The 15966-nt window shown below is 42.8% G+C and overlaps 2 protein-coding genes across 4 annotated transcripts in view; both read right to left on the reverse strand.

Moving 5' to 3' along the window:
• MCOLN2 (mucolipin TRP cation channel 2) overlaps positions 1–4761 on the reverse strand; it is a gene marked incomplete at both ends in the record, with an annotated part of 63804 nt that extends 59043 nt beyond the window's left edge. For both annotated transcript variants that reach the window (XM_079697487.1, XM_079697486.1), the window contains one exon: positions 4685–4761. In XM_079697487.1, coding sequence (XP_079553613.1) covers positions 4685–4761 — 77 coding nt within the window. The remainder of the gene's footprint in view (positions 1–4684) is intronic.
• A 4353-nt stretch (positions 4762–9114) lies between these two features.
• The window catches only part of MCOLN3 (mucolipin TRP cation channel 3), a gene marked incomplete at both ends in the record, with an annotated part of 33093 nt that continues 26241 nt past the window's right edge, over positions 9115–15966 (reverse strand). For both annotated transcript variants that reach the window (XM_079697291.1, XM_079697292.1), the window contains 5 exons: positions 9115–9249; positions 11178–11384; positions 12284–12406; positions 12515–12616; positions 15752–15901. In XM_079697291.1, coding sequence (XP_079553417.1) covers positions 9115–9249; positions 11178–11384; positions 12284–12406; positions 12515–12616; positions 15752–15901 — 717 coding nt within the window. The remainder of the gene's footprint in view (positions 9250–11177; positions 11385–12283; positions 12407–12514; positions 12617–15751; positions 15902–15966) is intronic.

The following is a 15966-nucleotide window of genomic DNA, read 5'->3' on the forward strand; positions in this document are numbered from 1 at the left end:
GTGAACATTGATTTCTATATGTAGATATTTTAAAAGTCTAGAATTACATAATCCAGAAAAAAATTTTTGGTAATCTCTGTGAAGTAGTATCGTAATCTTAATTTTCTTCTTCAAGTTTTCCATATTTTCTTGATTTTGGATAATTAACATGAATTCTTGAATTATCATTATGAGTTAAAATAAGCTATTTCACAGAGTCTAATAATACATATCAGGTAATCAAATATTTCCCTGTCCTTAGTTTGTGTGTGGTGGATGGGAAGTGCAGAATCAGGGGAAGTAAAACCAGAGACTAAAATTTGGTGTTTCTACAGCAATGATCATGTAGGGTGAATGTCCCAGGGCAATCTGGTGGATGGAAGATTTTAGCCCAATCTCAAACTCCCACATGGGTTTTTTCTTTGTTTTTTCTTTTCACTCCAGTTCCTACAATGAACTGATTTTCTCATGATTTGCTAATCTCACGAGAGAGAGAAAAAAAATGTTCAGATAGCTCAGGCCCTGGGTAGTTGGGCCCCAATTAAAGGAAGTTAAAAAGAAGAAAAAAAAAGGTCAAAGAAAGAAACCTTAGTTACCTTCTCAGCACAGCTCTCAGAACATAAATGACATGGTCATTCTAATTCTGAGAAATACCCAGAAAAAAGACTGTAGAGGCTTTTCATTTTCCTGTAGAGCCACCCGTAAAAGATGAGCATGCTACAACTTTCAGGAATTTCCCTAAAGACAACTGTGCCACCAAGTTCCTATAAAATCATCTCTCATCACCACTTTGCTGCCTCAGGCCAGCAGGAAAGCAGAACTAGGACTTGACATCTTAAAACTGCTCGTTCTGAACAAGCCATACCTCCTATGAAAACATATCCTGAAGCATCAGCTCTCTGAAAGGAAAGAGAGGAAAGTAAAGCAAAACTCCATTTCTAAGCAACACAGGATTCCAAATGCAGTTAAATCTGGAGAAGATGACTGGAATTATGGCATTCCTTCCATTTTGCTTTCTCTAACATTTTCAGTAAGTGCTCAATTTCAATAAGTGCTCAATTTTTCAATAATGCTGATGACTCTCCCTAAGGAAAAGTAAAATTAAAAGAAGGTATAAAGCCTATGAACCAAGAGCCAAATGTAGCCAGTAGACTGCTTTTGTTAACAAAGTTTTATTGGAACATAAAAAAAGTTATAAAATTATAACTAAAGTTATAATTAATCATTTTTCCTCAAACCATTGGATGAGTTTACCTTATCTTCGGACAAGCCCACCTCACTGCCAGTTGGGGAACCCCTAGATGCACACTATCTCTAGCAATTCCCTCTAGTTGCTATAGGTGACAGGATTTTTTTAAAGCTCACCCCTTAAATTGTGGGTCTTCTGGAATTATACCAAGGACAATTTTCCAGAATCTTTAGCCTCACTAGTCACCAATTCTAGCCTGACAGGATTTTTTAAGCTGAAAACACTAGATGTATTCAAGGGGAGATAACAAAATACAACCTTCAAAGGAGGTTCAAAGGAAGCAGTCCCCCCAACTGAAGGGAGAGAAATATCTATGGGCAACATACACTGAAAGCTCTCTCCTCACACCAGGGAAGAGAAAATGGGGTCCAAGCTCAAAACAGAATAGAAAGCTCAGCTAGAGTTAGGCTGAGGAAAATGGGAAGGAAAAACCCCAGAAGATTGCCAAAGCAAACAAATATGTAAACAAACCAAAACATGGCTTTACGCATTTGATACTGAAAAGAATACTGCAGTTTGATAAAGAAAATGAGATCTGGAAATAAGATTACTTTTCTCTATGAAGCCCAGAACACATGATGTAAGAGCTCACTGAAGGGTGATCTCATTCTTGGGAACTGACAGGTGGGGCTTGGACTCCAGGCCTCAGCTAGAGAGAACAGCCCAGCCTCAGAGAAGATTCCACATTTAATTTTTGTAGCCAAAAAGGCTTTCTTTGGCCACTATTTTGGTCACTTTAAAAATTGTAGCCGGGCTTCCCTGGTGGCGCAGTGGTTGAGAGTCCGCCTGCCGATGCAGGGGACACGGGTTCGTGCCCCGGTCCAGGAAGATCCCATATGCCATGGAGTGGCTAGGCCCGTGAGCCATGGCCACTGAGCCTGCGCATCTGGAGCCTGTGCTCCACAACGGGAGAGGCCACAGCAGTGAGAGGCCCGCGTACCGCAAAAAAAAAAAAAAAAAAAAAGTAAAAACTTGTAGCCACAGAAAGGCACCTGTTTTTTCATTAAGTTTCAAAAATTGTCTTATTCTGGGTTTCACTTCACTGAGACCTAGCCAAAGTGATTAGCTGCCATATACAATCATCCCTGGCTTTCAGTTCTGTATTCTCTGCCATTCTGTACAAAATTTGTCTCCCTCCTCTTCCTACTTGCTTCATTAAGACATTTTATATGCATTATTTTATTGTTAAAAACAACACTTTTTATATGCTCCTCCTTGGGAGAAAAGAACATGGCCCCCTCAAACACTTCATCAGGATTTACCCGTTTTTATGTGCAGGAGACTAAATACGATTGGCACTATTACTATGGCCTCTGCATGGAAATCGTCAGGAGACGTGTGGGAAATGTGCCTGTTTTTAAAGGATCCAAGCCACAGAACCTGCTTTACAGAAGGTTTGCTAAAGAAGAAGGGAGAGTTCACAGTAATGGGAGTTTAACTCATCTTAAAGTATTTAGAGGAAGATGAGCTAAAATCTCGAGAATGCTGACTCAATAGGAAGAAGCTACCAGATTCCCCCAAACTTGTGCTGTGGGGTTAGTGCATCACAGAGATGGTGAGCGGGTCCTGAAGTGTGAAGTCCACATCCCACGTCTGGGAGAACCATATAGGTGATTCCCGCAACATTACATATCAGAATTTGCATCCTAACATCCCTCTCCTACCTCTTTCTTACGGACTTACTCCATTCTCAGTGTGTGATGAAACAAAATCCTGTCTCCCACTGGTACTGTACAACCGGACATATGTATATTTCAAATTAGAAACCGTTCAAAACCTACTTTTGTGCACACCCAAGTGTGTTTCCTCTACTCTAAGAATGGTAGCTTCTGAAGATACTCACTGGACATGATAAAACCATTTAAGTCCTGAGGAAATGTGCTAAGAAAAACTTAAATTCAAGTTAAAAAAAAAAAAAAGTTTATACACACCATACCTACCATAAGCACAAGCCTGTTTATCAGTCCAAGCAAAAGATAGTAAATAAATCCAGGGTCAATTTGCTCCCTACCTTTTAGGACAGTGATTTTAGGGCTACGGTAGATGGAAGCAGTGTATAACTTCTACCCTTCTGCTCTATTAAAAATAAACAGCATTAAGAGAGATGGTTTATAAATTACACGATACCCAGTCATTTTGATGTGACATTCACAGGTATCCAGTTGTCCAAAAAAGCTGCACCAAAGTTTTGTCTTCTAATTCAAAACTGGTCTGTCAAAAGACTAAAAAACATATACCACAGTTGCTTGGAATTAGTGAAATACTTATCTGGACAGTGACCAGAGATCAAATAAATCCTCCTCTTGAATTCTGGCTTTCCTTGCTAGCGTTAAGTTCATTTGTACTTAATATCGAGAGCGCTGTGCAGGAAAGTCTCCACGCTATTTTAAGAAAGTTTAACCACCCACCACTGTACTTGTTTTGCGAGCTTTAAGAGGGGAGCGAAGGCCTGTTTGTACGCACGACCCGCCCCCGGCTCAGCTGCACGGCTGGGTGGTTGGAGCTTTGACCAAGAAGTTGGGGCCCACTGGCAGCGCCACCGGGCTGAACTGTACGCCTTTTCATAAAGGCAGAGGAATTGGGGTTAAACACGCTATCACCCTCCCACCTGAGGAAAAGGCCTGTTTGTTCCGGAAGGCAAAGCCCAGCCTGATTTAACTAACTGCAAGCAGTTACTATAAGCAAGGCAGCAAGAAAGCTCTAGTCTAGAACAGGAAAGCCATCCACTTGATGAGGGTTTCTCCAGAGTCCAATACCCAAAAAGACACAGCTCAGGCGCCTCATCTGACAGTTAACCTGAAATCACCTGGTCTTTCCTCTGCTTCCTGGCCTGGGGAAAAGGACGGGGCTGCCGGGCCAGGCCTGCGCCTTCAAAACTTTCCACGGCTCTCGGGATTCGGAGCAGGAGAAACCGTTCACTGCACGCGTTTCAGCCTTGCCGGGAACGCCTCCCCTGAAGTCGGATCCCTCCTAGGCGGGCGCCCCTCCTCTTAGCGCCTCTCTCTTACCCTTCCTACCAGCCGCCCGGGGCGCGCAGACCCCGGCCCTCTGGCAGACGCGACGAGTCGCGGGGGCGGCTGGTCCCCCTCGGGCGGCGTTGGCGGCGGGCTGCCCGGCGGGTCGGTGCGCGCCGGCGGGTAAGGGGCTCGTGGCCAGGCGTTCCCGCCCCTTCCCGAGTCCCCACCTCCCCCCAGTCGCCTCCCGCCCGGGCTGAGGAGCCTGCGGAGAGCGTCTCAACTTGGTGCCCTGGGGCACTTTTTCCTCGAGTCAGCGAGCTGGCCTCTCTGAGCCCCGGGAGGCAGGTGGAAGGTGGCGGGCGGTGGGAGATAGAGCAGAGGTGCGCGCGTCAGGAGACCCGTGGAGGAAAGCAGCCCGGTGAGGGGGTGGCGGTGGGCGCCCGAGGAACGGCCGTGCGATAGAGGGGGGCCCCACGGCGATCGCCCCTGGGGTACTGACCTGCACTGAGGCCCCCGGGACGGACCTGAGGCTCTGCTCCACACCTGCAGGTCCAGCGCCTCCACGCCACGAGCCATGGTGCTGCCCGGAGCGACGGGGGAAGGAGGCCTCCTGGGTGGCGGCCGGGCGGTAGGGCCGGGGAGAAGCGCCTTCAAAAGGGGCCCACGCAGTGGAACGCTGGGCTGCCGGTGCGCCCTCCACACCGCCCCCGGGCGGCCGGGCTGTGCACTCCCTGCCCTGTGGGGCCCCTGACTCTACATTCTTTCCTTGATTTCGGCATTCTTTTCTTGTTTCCTACATCCATTCCTTTGCCCATTTTAAAAGTCATTTGTATTTTGATGCGTTCAAGACACAGGCCATATTCACTGAATGCCAAGCCCAGGGCTGAGTACTGTGGGCACCGAGATAAGGAAGACCAGATCCTTTCCCTCCAGGACTTCACGTTAAATGAAAAGGTCGTTCATTTTGACGTGTTTTTATTCTGAAGTGCACGATCACAAAACTCTGTGACAAGGGTCATGCTTCGGAGATGTTAAAAGTGCTACGGGCGCACCAGGGAAAGAGAAACGAATCGCTGTTAGCTCGCGCGGGGAAGGTGGGGCGGGCCTCCTGCGCGGGGAGTGAGTGTCCACGTGGCCGGGGCGGGCACAAAGGGACGCAGACCTGCAAAACCCGAGCCTTGGGATCGGTAAGCCCACGTGCTGGTCTGCAGCCACAGCTGCTCTTCCCTCCCGGAGCTTCAAAGGAAGACGCCTGTCGGAAACGGGACATGAATCTTAGAGATGAGGGTCGCGGTCACTTACCCAAATGCCACTTTCAGCTGTGGGTGATGTTGACTTGGAAGCTCCGACCAGCCAATAGCCTCTTTTCCAGGGAGGCCTATTCCTACTGGTGGCAGCAGCAGCAGCAAAGTCCGCTGAGTTCCAGGCTGTTTGAATCAGCAAATGTTTAAAAGGTCTCTGGGTTTAACAAGGGCAAAGAATATTCTGCCAGGTAATTATTTTAATATGCATCTCCAGGTAGAAGCAGTTGGAAATACATAAGGTATATAAAAGCATACATAACTGACTCCCCTGTCCACTGAAAGACAAACACACGACTCAAAAGTTGTGAGTTAAGTTTTATTTAAGGACCTTACTGAGGACTATAGCCCTGCAAACAGTCCATCAGATAGCTCCGAGGAGCTGATGCGACGTAAGGGAGGAGCCAGGATATGCCTGAATTTTTTTGCTGTGGGAAAAAACAAAACAAAACAAAAACACGTCCTGGAACATCCAAAGATTACTACTAATCACAAAGAACAGACATCTCAAGTTAATGATTTTAGTGCTTTTCTATGTATGAAAAGAATCTGGGGTCACTGAAATTTTCCCTTAGATATGCATCTTAACTATCTAGGTGTATACAAAGCCCAGAATGCTCCCTATTTTTCTTCATCCTGAATTCCCCTCAGGGGGCACTGTCCATGGGCGACTGTAGTGGCTAATGGCTTGATCCTTGTAAAACTGAAATGGCAGGCAACATTTTTTTCTTTTTTTTTTTTTAAGATTTATTTTTTAAATTAATTTATTTATTTTGGCTGTGCTGGGTCTTCATTGCCACATGCAGGATCTTTTTAGTTGCGGCATGTGGACTTAGTTGCATGCATGCGGGATCTAGTTCCCCTACCAACAATCAAACCCTGGCCCCCTGCATTGGGAGCGCAGAGTCTTACCCACTGGACCACCTGGGAAGTCTCAACATTTTTTTTTTCTTTACGCCCCCTTTTGAAAGTCACTTCCAGTAGGCTATTAGGCAAATGCCTTATTTAAGAGTCCGTTTCATCAGAGGTGCCCACTGGGTAGAGACAGACTTGGAAGTTCCCATTTGTGTAGTCACAGTCCCTGCAGGTGGGTGCAAAGTTGGCATGGCTCCTTTTTAGAAGAAAAGGAGAGGAAATGTTACAGCGCTGTTCTTTTGGGAAGGATGTGGACTCTGGTGTAAAGAGGCAAACTGTGACTTCATTGGAGAGTGTTGGAGGAAGTATAAGAAATATTATATTTATACATATAAGTATATATATATACTTATATGATTATATATATATAGTATCTATATATACAATTTTTATGCTAAAGAATTTTTAAGCCTTTTTAATTCAAAGAAAAGCCACTATAAAGGGACATCCCTTAACTTCAAAATACTAGGACTCCATTAGGGACCACAGTCCCTTTAGAAGGGGACTGTAAACTGGGATAACATCTTTTTGTATCAGCAAACTTCTCGTTATAAGTGTTTTCTAAAGGCAGGGCAATTCTACTGAATAACTTACCAGTGGGTAGTTAAAAGGAAAATCCATTGTTAACGTTGCATTTATTAAGAACATCTACCATGTACAAGGGCCCTGTGCTTCAAAGGGGCCAGAAGAAACCCTGAGCCCCACTAGGTACCAAGGTTGATTTATACGTTATCTCACTGAATGCTCAGTGTTCTGTGTACTGTCATCTCCCTATCAAAATGAGGACATGGGTTCAGAGAGGTTTAAGTTACTTCCCTGAGGTCACCCATAGAATATGTAGTAGGTCCTAGATTTTTATTCAATCTTTCAGTCTCCTAAACCTTTATTCTCACCACACCACTACACTGCTAAGACATGACTAACCACTGCTACACTTCAGTAGCTCTCCTAATTTGGAGCAGTTTCTGTAAACAGTTTCACATCTGTAATAATCTACAACTAGTTTCACAAAGTAGAGAAGAGATACGTGTACATAAATAACTGTAACTAGTGATGCATATATTATTGATAGACATAAAAGTATCATTTAAAAAATAAACCATAGGTAAGTTCTTATAAAACACTATAGAGGGAGAAATAGTTGTAAAAGGCAGCTCCAAGTATCTCAGATTTGAATGTGCACATGAAACGCCAGGGGATGGTATTGAAACGGACTCTGATTCACTGGGTCTGGAATGGGACTTGAGGGCTTGCATTTCTAACTAGAAGATGTTGCCGGTACTGCTGGTCCACTCACCACTCTTTAAATAGCAAGGCTCTACGAAAAATTTCACCTGCATGTTTGAGGGAACTGGGGTTGGGGAAGAGGGGAGGAGTATGAGACTTAAGGATAGTTGAAGTCAGATCGTTGACAGTTGTGAATATCACACATACTAAGATATGAATTATAGTTTCTAGGCACCAAATCTAACAATTCTAAATTAGTAAATTAATTCACAATAGGTATTATGTTTTTCACTTTCAAAAAATCATTTGTTTATGGCAAAGATCCTGGCTCATTTCTCACTGGGCGGTAATAGTCATTGTTTTGTGCTGTGCTTTGTTCCTTTCAAATGTCTATGTTCTGTTCTGTATATGACAGTACAAAGAGTTCTGTACCCTGATTCACATTTATAATGACCAATAACCAAATAACAGAAGAATCTTTTGCTCAATAATGTACTCTAACATGGAAGTTTAAATTTACAAAACTTTTTCTTGAATTTCTCTAGTAGGTTGCCTTCATATAAAACTTTCACTGATTTACAATGTTAAAGGGGATTTTTTTAAAGTAGTCTAGAAAACATGAGACAGGCTAACAGTAAAAATGCAACAATTTTCTGGGATAGGCAGACAAGAACAATATTCACAGTGAAGTTTATGTGGAGGAAAAAAATGCTAACATTTTCTGTGAGACTGAATGTGCCTAGGAGGGGCACAGCACATCATGCACTTTTCACAAGGCTGTGCAAGTACTAATAAAACAATCCTTGTGGGATCGAATATGCATTTGGTATGCAGTTTAATTTCCATAGGTGTATAGAATACTCTTTCAACTTTGTCCTTTAACACTAAAGGAAAAGAGAAAACTTATACTAAAAAACCTGATCTTCTCCAGAACTAAAAGCAGTATCAAATAACACTTGTCCTTCATAGCCAAATACGAGACTGTTAGCTGGTGATGGTTTTTTCTTTCTTATTCTTTCCTTTGAGAGATTTTAAAATGCAATGGTTACTGAATATACAGCAATCATCCTCTCTCTCAAGGACAGCCCCTGAGAATGGTCCAGGCCAGGGTTGGTGAGTTGTCTGAGGTCAGATCAGGCATTGTTTCCACGATGACACAGTCAGCACAGTCAGAATAACTGGAAGCAAGAGTAGAGAAGCGTATGGAAAACACATTCTAAATCTATGGCAAAAATAAACAGGACAAGAATCCAACAGTTTCCCTCATCAAAGTTAGGTTTAAAAAAAAAAAATAAGCCCAGCCTAAAGCTGCAAAGACATTAAATATTGCTTTAAAATATAAACACAGTTCTTGATGAATTACAGCCATCAATTTGCTCAAAATAATAGTCTTCAAACATACTACATCTGATCTTAAAACATCCATTTTGTCTCCCAACTCAGCTGCACATTATAGTTCCCTCCAGGGCATAGATTAGCCTAATAGCTACTTTTTACAACAGCAGAATATAGATACTGCACGGTCTTCTTCTAATCTGTACTTTCCAGAATTGGGCAGATCTTTGCACTCTGATATAAATACACGAAGTTCAGTCTCAGGGAAGCCATCTTGTTGGTAATGCTATACAGAAGAATAAAAAAAAAAGTTTTCATTAATAAGTCCCTTGAAAACAGCTTTATTTCAAATTCAAAGTGGATCATTTGGCTACAGAGGTGGGGATTTTTCTAAAGGGATAGTTTACTTGCTTCCAAGTATTTTCATGGGCATGTAGCCTCTAGAGCCAGTCTTAGGTTTGGCTAAGGAAAAGTGGGTCTAGGATTCTGCAGTGCCCTCCTGGGCTCTCTTTTGTGGGTCTGATTCAACCCAAAATGGGCATGTTGAATCTGAATCTGAGAGCTCCTTCCAGGTAAAATCCAGCTGCACACCCTTTTGGAGTCTCTCTTCCAGACAGACAGATTTATTTAAAGGCCTAATATTTATATCAGTTTGGGGGTCTAAGATCTCTAGAATGGGCCCCGACCAGCAAGGATCAGAAAGGACTCACCCATTTGACAAGTGCCCTGAGACCATGGAAGCAGGTTAACATCTAAACTACAAGTTTTAGGCTTGTGTCATCCAGAGCTGTCAACTCATGTTATTCTTTGAGACCTCAGATGTCACCCTCGAATAATATATATATATATATAGCTCTCTGCATGCAGAGTTGAAGGTAGTAAATTTTTAGAGTACCATGGGAAGGGATTTGGACGGGTACAACTACATTCTTTCCCAGTCTCCTTGGTGACTCTAAGCAAGTCTGCCAAGCAAGTATTGAGGACAGTTGGTTCCTGACGTCTGATTCGGTAAGAATGAAGTCAGAACCCTGGCTTCGTGAGCAAGGTATTTGTAATTATCAATTCATAATCCATCAACTCCTGATGGCCTTTCTCCTTATCCATTCGCATGGCATCATGTTTCATTACCCCTCTCATGCTCAGAAATAAAAGTCCCCAAGTGGAAGTGTCTATGCCAATAGTATACCTAACAGTATAAAGTTATTAGAAATTTAAATACATATGGATATTTATTCTGCCTTTCCATATTTCAAAGGGCTCAAACTGATTTTTAAATATTCAATGTGGAGTGACAATATGAATGATAACAGCTTTTCAAATCATGTTCCTGACTGTGTAGCACACACATGGCTTGTACTTGACATATTAATCCCTTGACTGTTCTGGAGAACAGGCCTCTGGTTTGAACCCCGCAGGGGTTCATTCCAAATGAAGAGGTCAATTTTTCTTTATGAAAAGTGGATTTGAAAAACTCCCACAGGGCTTCCCTGGTGGTGCAGTGGTTGAAAGTCTGCCTGCCGATGCAGGGGACACGGGTTCGTGCCCCGGTCCGGGAAGATCCCACGTGCCATGGAGCGGCTGGGCCCGTGAGCCATGGCCGGTGAGCCTGCGCGTCTGGAGCCTGTGCTCTGCAATGGGAGAGGCCACAGCAGTGCGAGGCCCACGTACCACAAAAAAAAAAAAAAAAGCTCCCACAAAATTTTGACTGTCTGTTTCACTCACTCAGTATCTACTGATCCTTATAATTCTAATAAACAATTTGAGATCCTGTCTGAAAAAGCACAATACTCAGAGACAAAACTTTCAACATTCTAGAAATTCTATTTCTCTTTCATTTCTGTTTTTAGTATCTAAAATTGAGATCCTTCTTCTCTACCCTGAAGAAATTACCATTCCATTGATCCCCTCCCCCTCAGGTACTGGTTTTTGTTGTGTGTGTGTTTTTTTGCGGTACGCGGGCCTCTCTCTGTTGTGGCCTCTCCCGCTGCGGATAGCACAGGCTCCGGACGCACAGGCCCAGCGGCCATGGCTCACGGGCCCAGCCGCTCCGCGGCATGTGGGATCTTCCCGGACCGGGGCACGAACCCGTGTCCCCTCCATCGGCAGGCGGACTCTCAACCGCTGCGCCACCAGGGAAGCCCCAGGTACTGTATTTTATTGCCACTCTGCAAGTTTTAGGAAAATGCTGCTCCTCCTTGTTCTTGATGAACGTACCTTAATTGTTTCATACGTATCAGTGATCAGTGCAATAAAAAGACTTAAAATCATGTATATAAAGAGGCTGATGAATGAGTAGAGGTAAATCCTGCTAAAGAGCCAGACCAAGTAACTCTTTTGCTGCATTTTTGCAAATGTGGCAAACATATCATCTCCATTTATCAGCGAGAAAAGGCACTCAGAGACCATGTTCAGAGAACGGAACTGGAAAAACAAAAAAGAAAAGTTCACTTTACTTCGTGTTCCTTCCCACTGGAGACTTTGATCATGACACCATATAAAAAATAGTGGGACTAGATATCCCAAGTTACCCCTTCAAACAAATAACCTGGGGTAACCACAAGCATTTTTTTTAACAAGAGAAAATCACACCAAAGTTTAATAACACGTACACATTGGAGACACCCAGGAAAACGGAGTCATTCCTCCAGGCATTTGTCTTGTGATGTACATAACATGTACACGCCTACTGTTTTTCTTGGAACAAGCAGCTCCTTCAGATGCTCCTCTTAATAGGAGCAGCCTGAACTGAAGATAGGAGACCTGGTCTGAGCCTTCAGTGCTTTTCTGAGTCAAGCTTTACCCTCCCATTTACCTTGGTAGAAAGAGATCCTTGAAATGCTTCTGTGAGAAACACAGGTCCCAACCATGCATATTCATGATTCTCATTTTAAAGTTCATGCCATTTAAGATGATGGCATTACAGTCAAGACCATAACTCTGGTAAACAAAATATTCAATATTTCTACAAGTTTCTCCCTATACTACTTTTTAAAATAAAGTCAAATTTCAATAAGACTTAACTAAATAGCCCACTCTAGTATATATCGATGAATCAAATTGGCAAGCTTGACTTCGCTGACAGTAAGAAAGACTTAATTATCTGATATATTCCACAAAAGGAGTTGAGGCAGTCAAGTGAATCAGTTATCCTCTCAAGGTGGTCTTACCTTACCAATTTATAAATTTGGCAATAGATACATTACCTACAACATTTTAAGGCTGAGTCACAAAGTAAAAGGAGCTTATTTTAAAAGGATAACAAGCCATTGCCACTACTCTGAGACCTTAATAACAACAGGAAAAAAATTGTTTATCAGTACCTTATCATGGTAAGGCCCCAGCACAATCCATCCACAGAAGCAATAGCCTAAATAAATCATAGCTGCACAGCAGCAGAACCTGATGACATTGGGCAGCGCTGCCTGAAGGGTGAGAATAAGGAGCTGGGAAAGTAAGAGAGGTCATTAGAATCCCTTTGCCCTTTAGACAAAGCAGTGCAATAACTTTGAAAGAGAAATACCAGCAGCTTGGAGAACCATGGAATTCCTTACATTGTATTTCTGAAAGAAACCAAGGTATCGGATGACTCCTAGCCACACAAGCATGGTAGAGGTACCAAGAAGTATGCTACAGACATCATAACTTGTCAGACTCTAAAACAGAGTGGAAAAAATAATCAGTTATGTAGCAGAAATTCATTTGGGGCAAAAATTATTTGTTGAGTAGCAATGAGTTGGCACTGTTCTAGATGCTAAGGACAAAGCAGTGAACAAACAAAATTCCCTGCCCTCATGAAGCTTATATTCTAGTGTGGAGAGAGAGATGATAGAAATAAATAAGCAAAACCCTTAGTACATTAGCTGATGGTAAGTGCTGAGGAGAAAATTCAGGGGAGGGGATAAGGGAAGGCTGTGTGTTGCATTTCAAATAGCGTGGACTGATCACTGAACAGGTGGCCTTTGAGTAAAGACATGAAGGGAGTGAGGGAGCAAGCCAAGCAAAAATCTTGTGGAAGAGCTTTCCAAGCACAGGGACCTGTAAGTGCAGAGGCCCCAAAGCAGGAGGGTGCCTCGCAAGAGTGAGTCTGGCTGGAGTGAGCTATGGGGGAAAGTGTGCAGTCACAGAGGTGAGGGGGCAAGTAGTTTAGCGCCTCACGAGTGTAATTTAAAAATTTTACCTTTTATTCTGAATAGACTGGGGAGATTGAGGCTCTGAACAGGAGTGATATGTTGGGAGCAGATTGTTGGAAGAGTGAGACGGTTACTGCAATAATGAAGATGAGAGCTGACAGTGCCTTGGACCAGGCTGGCAACAGTGAAGGTGATGAGGTGATTTTTTTAAGGTAGACAAATAGGATTTCCTCTTGGATGAGATATGGAGGAGAGGGGATTAGTGAAAGAGAGGAGTTGAGGATGAATCTATGGCTTTTGTAAAGAGTTGCCATTAACTGAACTTAGAAAGGCCATGGAGAAGCAGGTTTGGACTGTGGAGGTGGAGAATTCAGGAGTCCTGTTTCAGGTATGTTAAATTTGTGAGGCCAGGTAGACATCCAAGTGAAGATGTGGAATAGACAGTTGGATATTTGAGACTGGAGTTCAGGGAATAATTCCAAGCTGGAGATAGAGATTTGAAAATCACTGGAAAATAGACACTATTTAACACAATGGAACAGGATGAGATCACCAAGACAGCGGCAGAAAGAGAAGGTGTCCAAGCACCGTGCCTTGAAATACTGTCACTTTCATAGGTTGGTGAGATGAGAAGGAACCAGCAATGGAAAGTCAGAAGACAAGCCAGTGATTTAGGAGGAAAACCAGGTAAGTGACAGCCAGTGAAAAAGTTCATCAACAAAGAGGGCGTGCTTGCAGTGCTAAAAGCTGCTGATAGGTCAAAATGAGGATAAGTGATTGATTATTGAATGTAGCGACATGAGAGATCATTGGAACGTTGCCCTGGAGTGGCAGGGCAGCCTGACTGGAACAGATACAAGAGGGAGTGGGAATCGCAGAGTCAGAAACAGGATTAAATACTCTTTTGAGGTCTTTTGCTATATAAAGGGGAGCAGAGAAATGGGGAAGTAGCTGGAGGGATAATAGGTTGAGATTTTGCCTTTTTAGAAAGGAGAAAAAAAAAACATGCTGATGGAAATGTCATGGTAGAGAATGAGAGATTGAGGGTGAATGAGAAAAGGAGGAAGAATAGCTGGACCCATGCCCTGGAGTAAGCAAGCAGGGACGGCATCTGAAAGGCAGGAGGTGGAGAAGCTGGCCTTGGATGGTAACCTAAATAATATATCTACAGTAGCAGAGAAAAAGCAAAGCATATGGGCACTGATGTTGGCAGGTATATAAGTGAAGTGGGAATTTGTGGAATTCCTATTTTGTTTCCATTATTTTGTGAAATAGGAAGTGAGGTCATCAGCTGAGAGTGAGGATGGGGCAGGGAGTATTACAAGTTTCAAAAGAGAAGAAATATGAAATGATCAGCTAGAAGACAGGGGAATGAATAGCTTAGAAAAATGTAGAAAGATTGTTGGACACCATTAAGGGCTCATTGAAATTAATGGTAGTTGAGGTTGGTAAAAATAAAGATTTGCTGCAAATCTCCCCCTACTCCTCTTTTTTTGGTCCCTACAGTTAAACATCTATTCTAATGATATATACTACATTGACATATAGTGACAGCTGCTCCAGGGCCTCCTAAACCCATTCTCTCTTTCTGAGGTACATGCCTGGGCTATCTCCCCCAGCTCCCTTGCAGTTAGATGTGACTAAATTCTTTCCAGTAGGACTGAACAGAAATGAAGGCTGCCATTCTGAGCCAAGGTTATAAGACTGTGAGAGACCTACTACCATACCAGGTTTTCCCTTCCATGGGTTGCAATCTGTTTGTGAGGCAACCCAGCATCAATCATGCAGTCTGGGTGAGCCCTTAATGGTTGGCAGAGAAAAAGATGGGACAAACTTGGATTCCTGAATGGTGGGGAGCTGAGCAACTTGCCAGCACGTAAAATCCACCCTGACTATTACATGAAGGAGAGATAAACTCCTGTCTTAACCGAGCCATTGCATTTGGGGTCTCTGCCCAGGAATCTGAACCATAAGAGGCTCCCCATGTGGATCATACTCATATTTAGTTGTAGTCAGGCTAGAAAAATATAAATTTGAACAAGATTAGTTTGAACAGTATTCGTTTTGTTTTGTTTTGTTTTTGATTTTTGTTTTGGGGGAGGGTAGATATCCAGGCTGGATTAGTCCTAACTTAAAATGGGAAACCTTGTAGTACATAAATAGGAAAAATAGGAAAATGGGAATATTCTCAATTTGAATGGACAAAGGGAAAAACTGCAAGGACTCACACAATAGTAGTTTGGCCTCACTTCCCTCCACCTGCCCCCAGCCGACTCTTTTTGTTGAAGGTTCTGGTATTTCTTGTAAGAACAACAAAAAACACCTTTTACTTTAGTTACCTTGTAGTGTGTATGACTTCTGGTGTCTGTAAGAATTCACAGGCCCCACCCCCAGAGTTCACATTCAGTAGGTCTAACGTGGGGTATTTACCAACTACCCAAATGATCCTGATACAGAGGACTGTGAATCACACTTTGGAAAACTCAGCCTAGAAGATTTCTAGACTAGATTTTTACAGATTACTGTTATTTCAGGTTTACTCAATACAATGTTTGAAAGAAATAATTTACTCTGCGAATTCTTAACGTTTTCGACAAAATAAATGACCGTTAATGCAAATCTGATACTAACAATGACATAAATAGGAAAAAAATTTACCTTAGCTTGGATTTCCATTTTCAGAATTGATCCAGTAATGGTTAATATGTCACTAATAATAATCATAATATACCATCCATTGACAAATTCCATTCGATCAGAAACAGAAACTTCCTTCTTATAATGGAGAAGGAAAAAATTGACAAATTCCTTTCGGGAAAAGAAGAGAAGCATGGTGAATTTCTCTATCAATCAAAATGTCCATCACATTCCTA

Source organism: Hyperoodon ampullatus (genome assembly GCF_949752795.1).
Source record: "Hyperoodon ampullatus genome assembly, chromosome: 2".
Taxonomy (NCBI): domain Eukaryota; kingdom Metazoa; phylum Chordata; class Mammalia; order Artiodactyla; family Ziphiidae; genus Hyperoodon; species Hyperoodon ampullatus.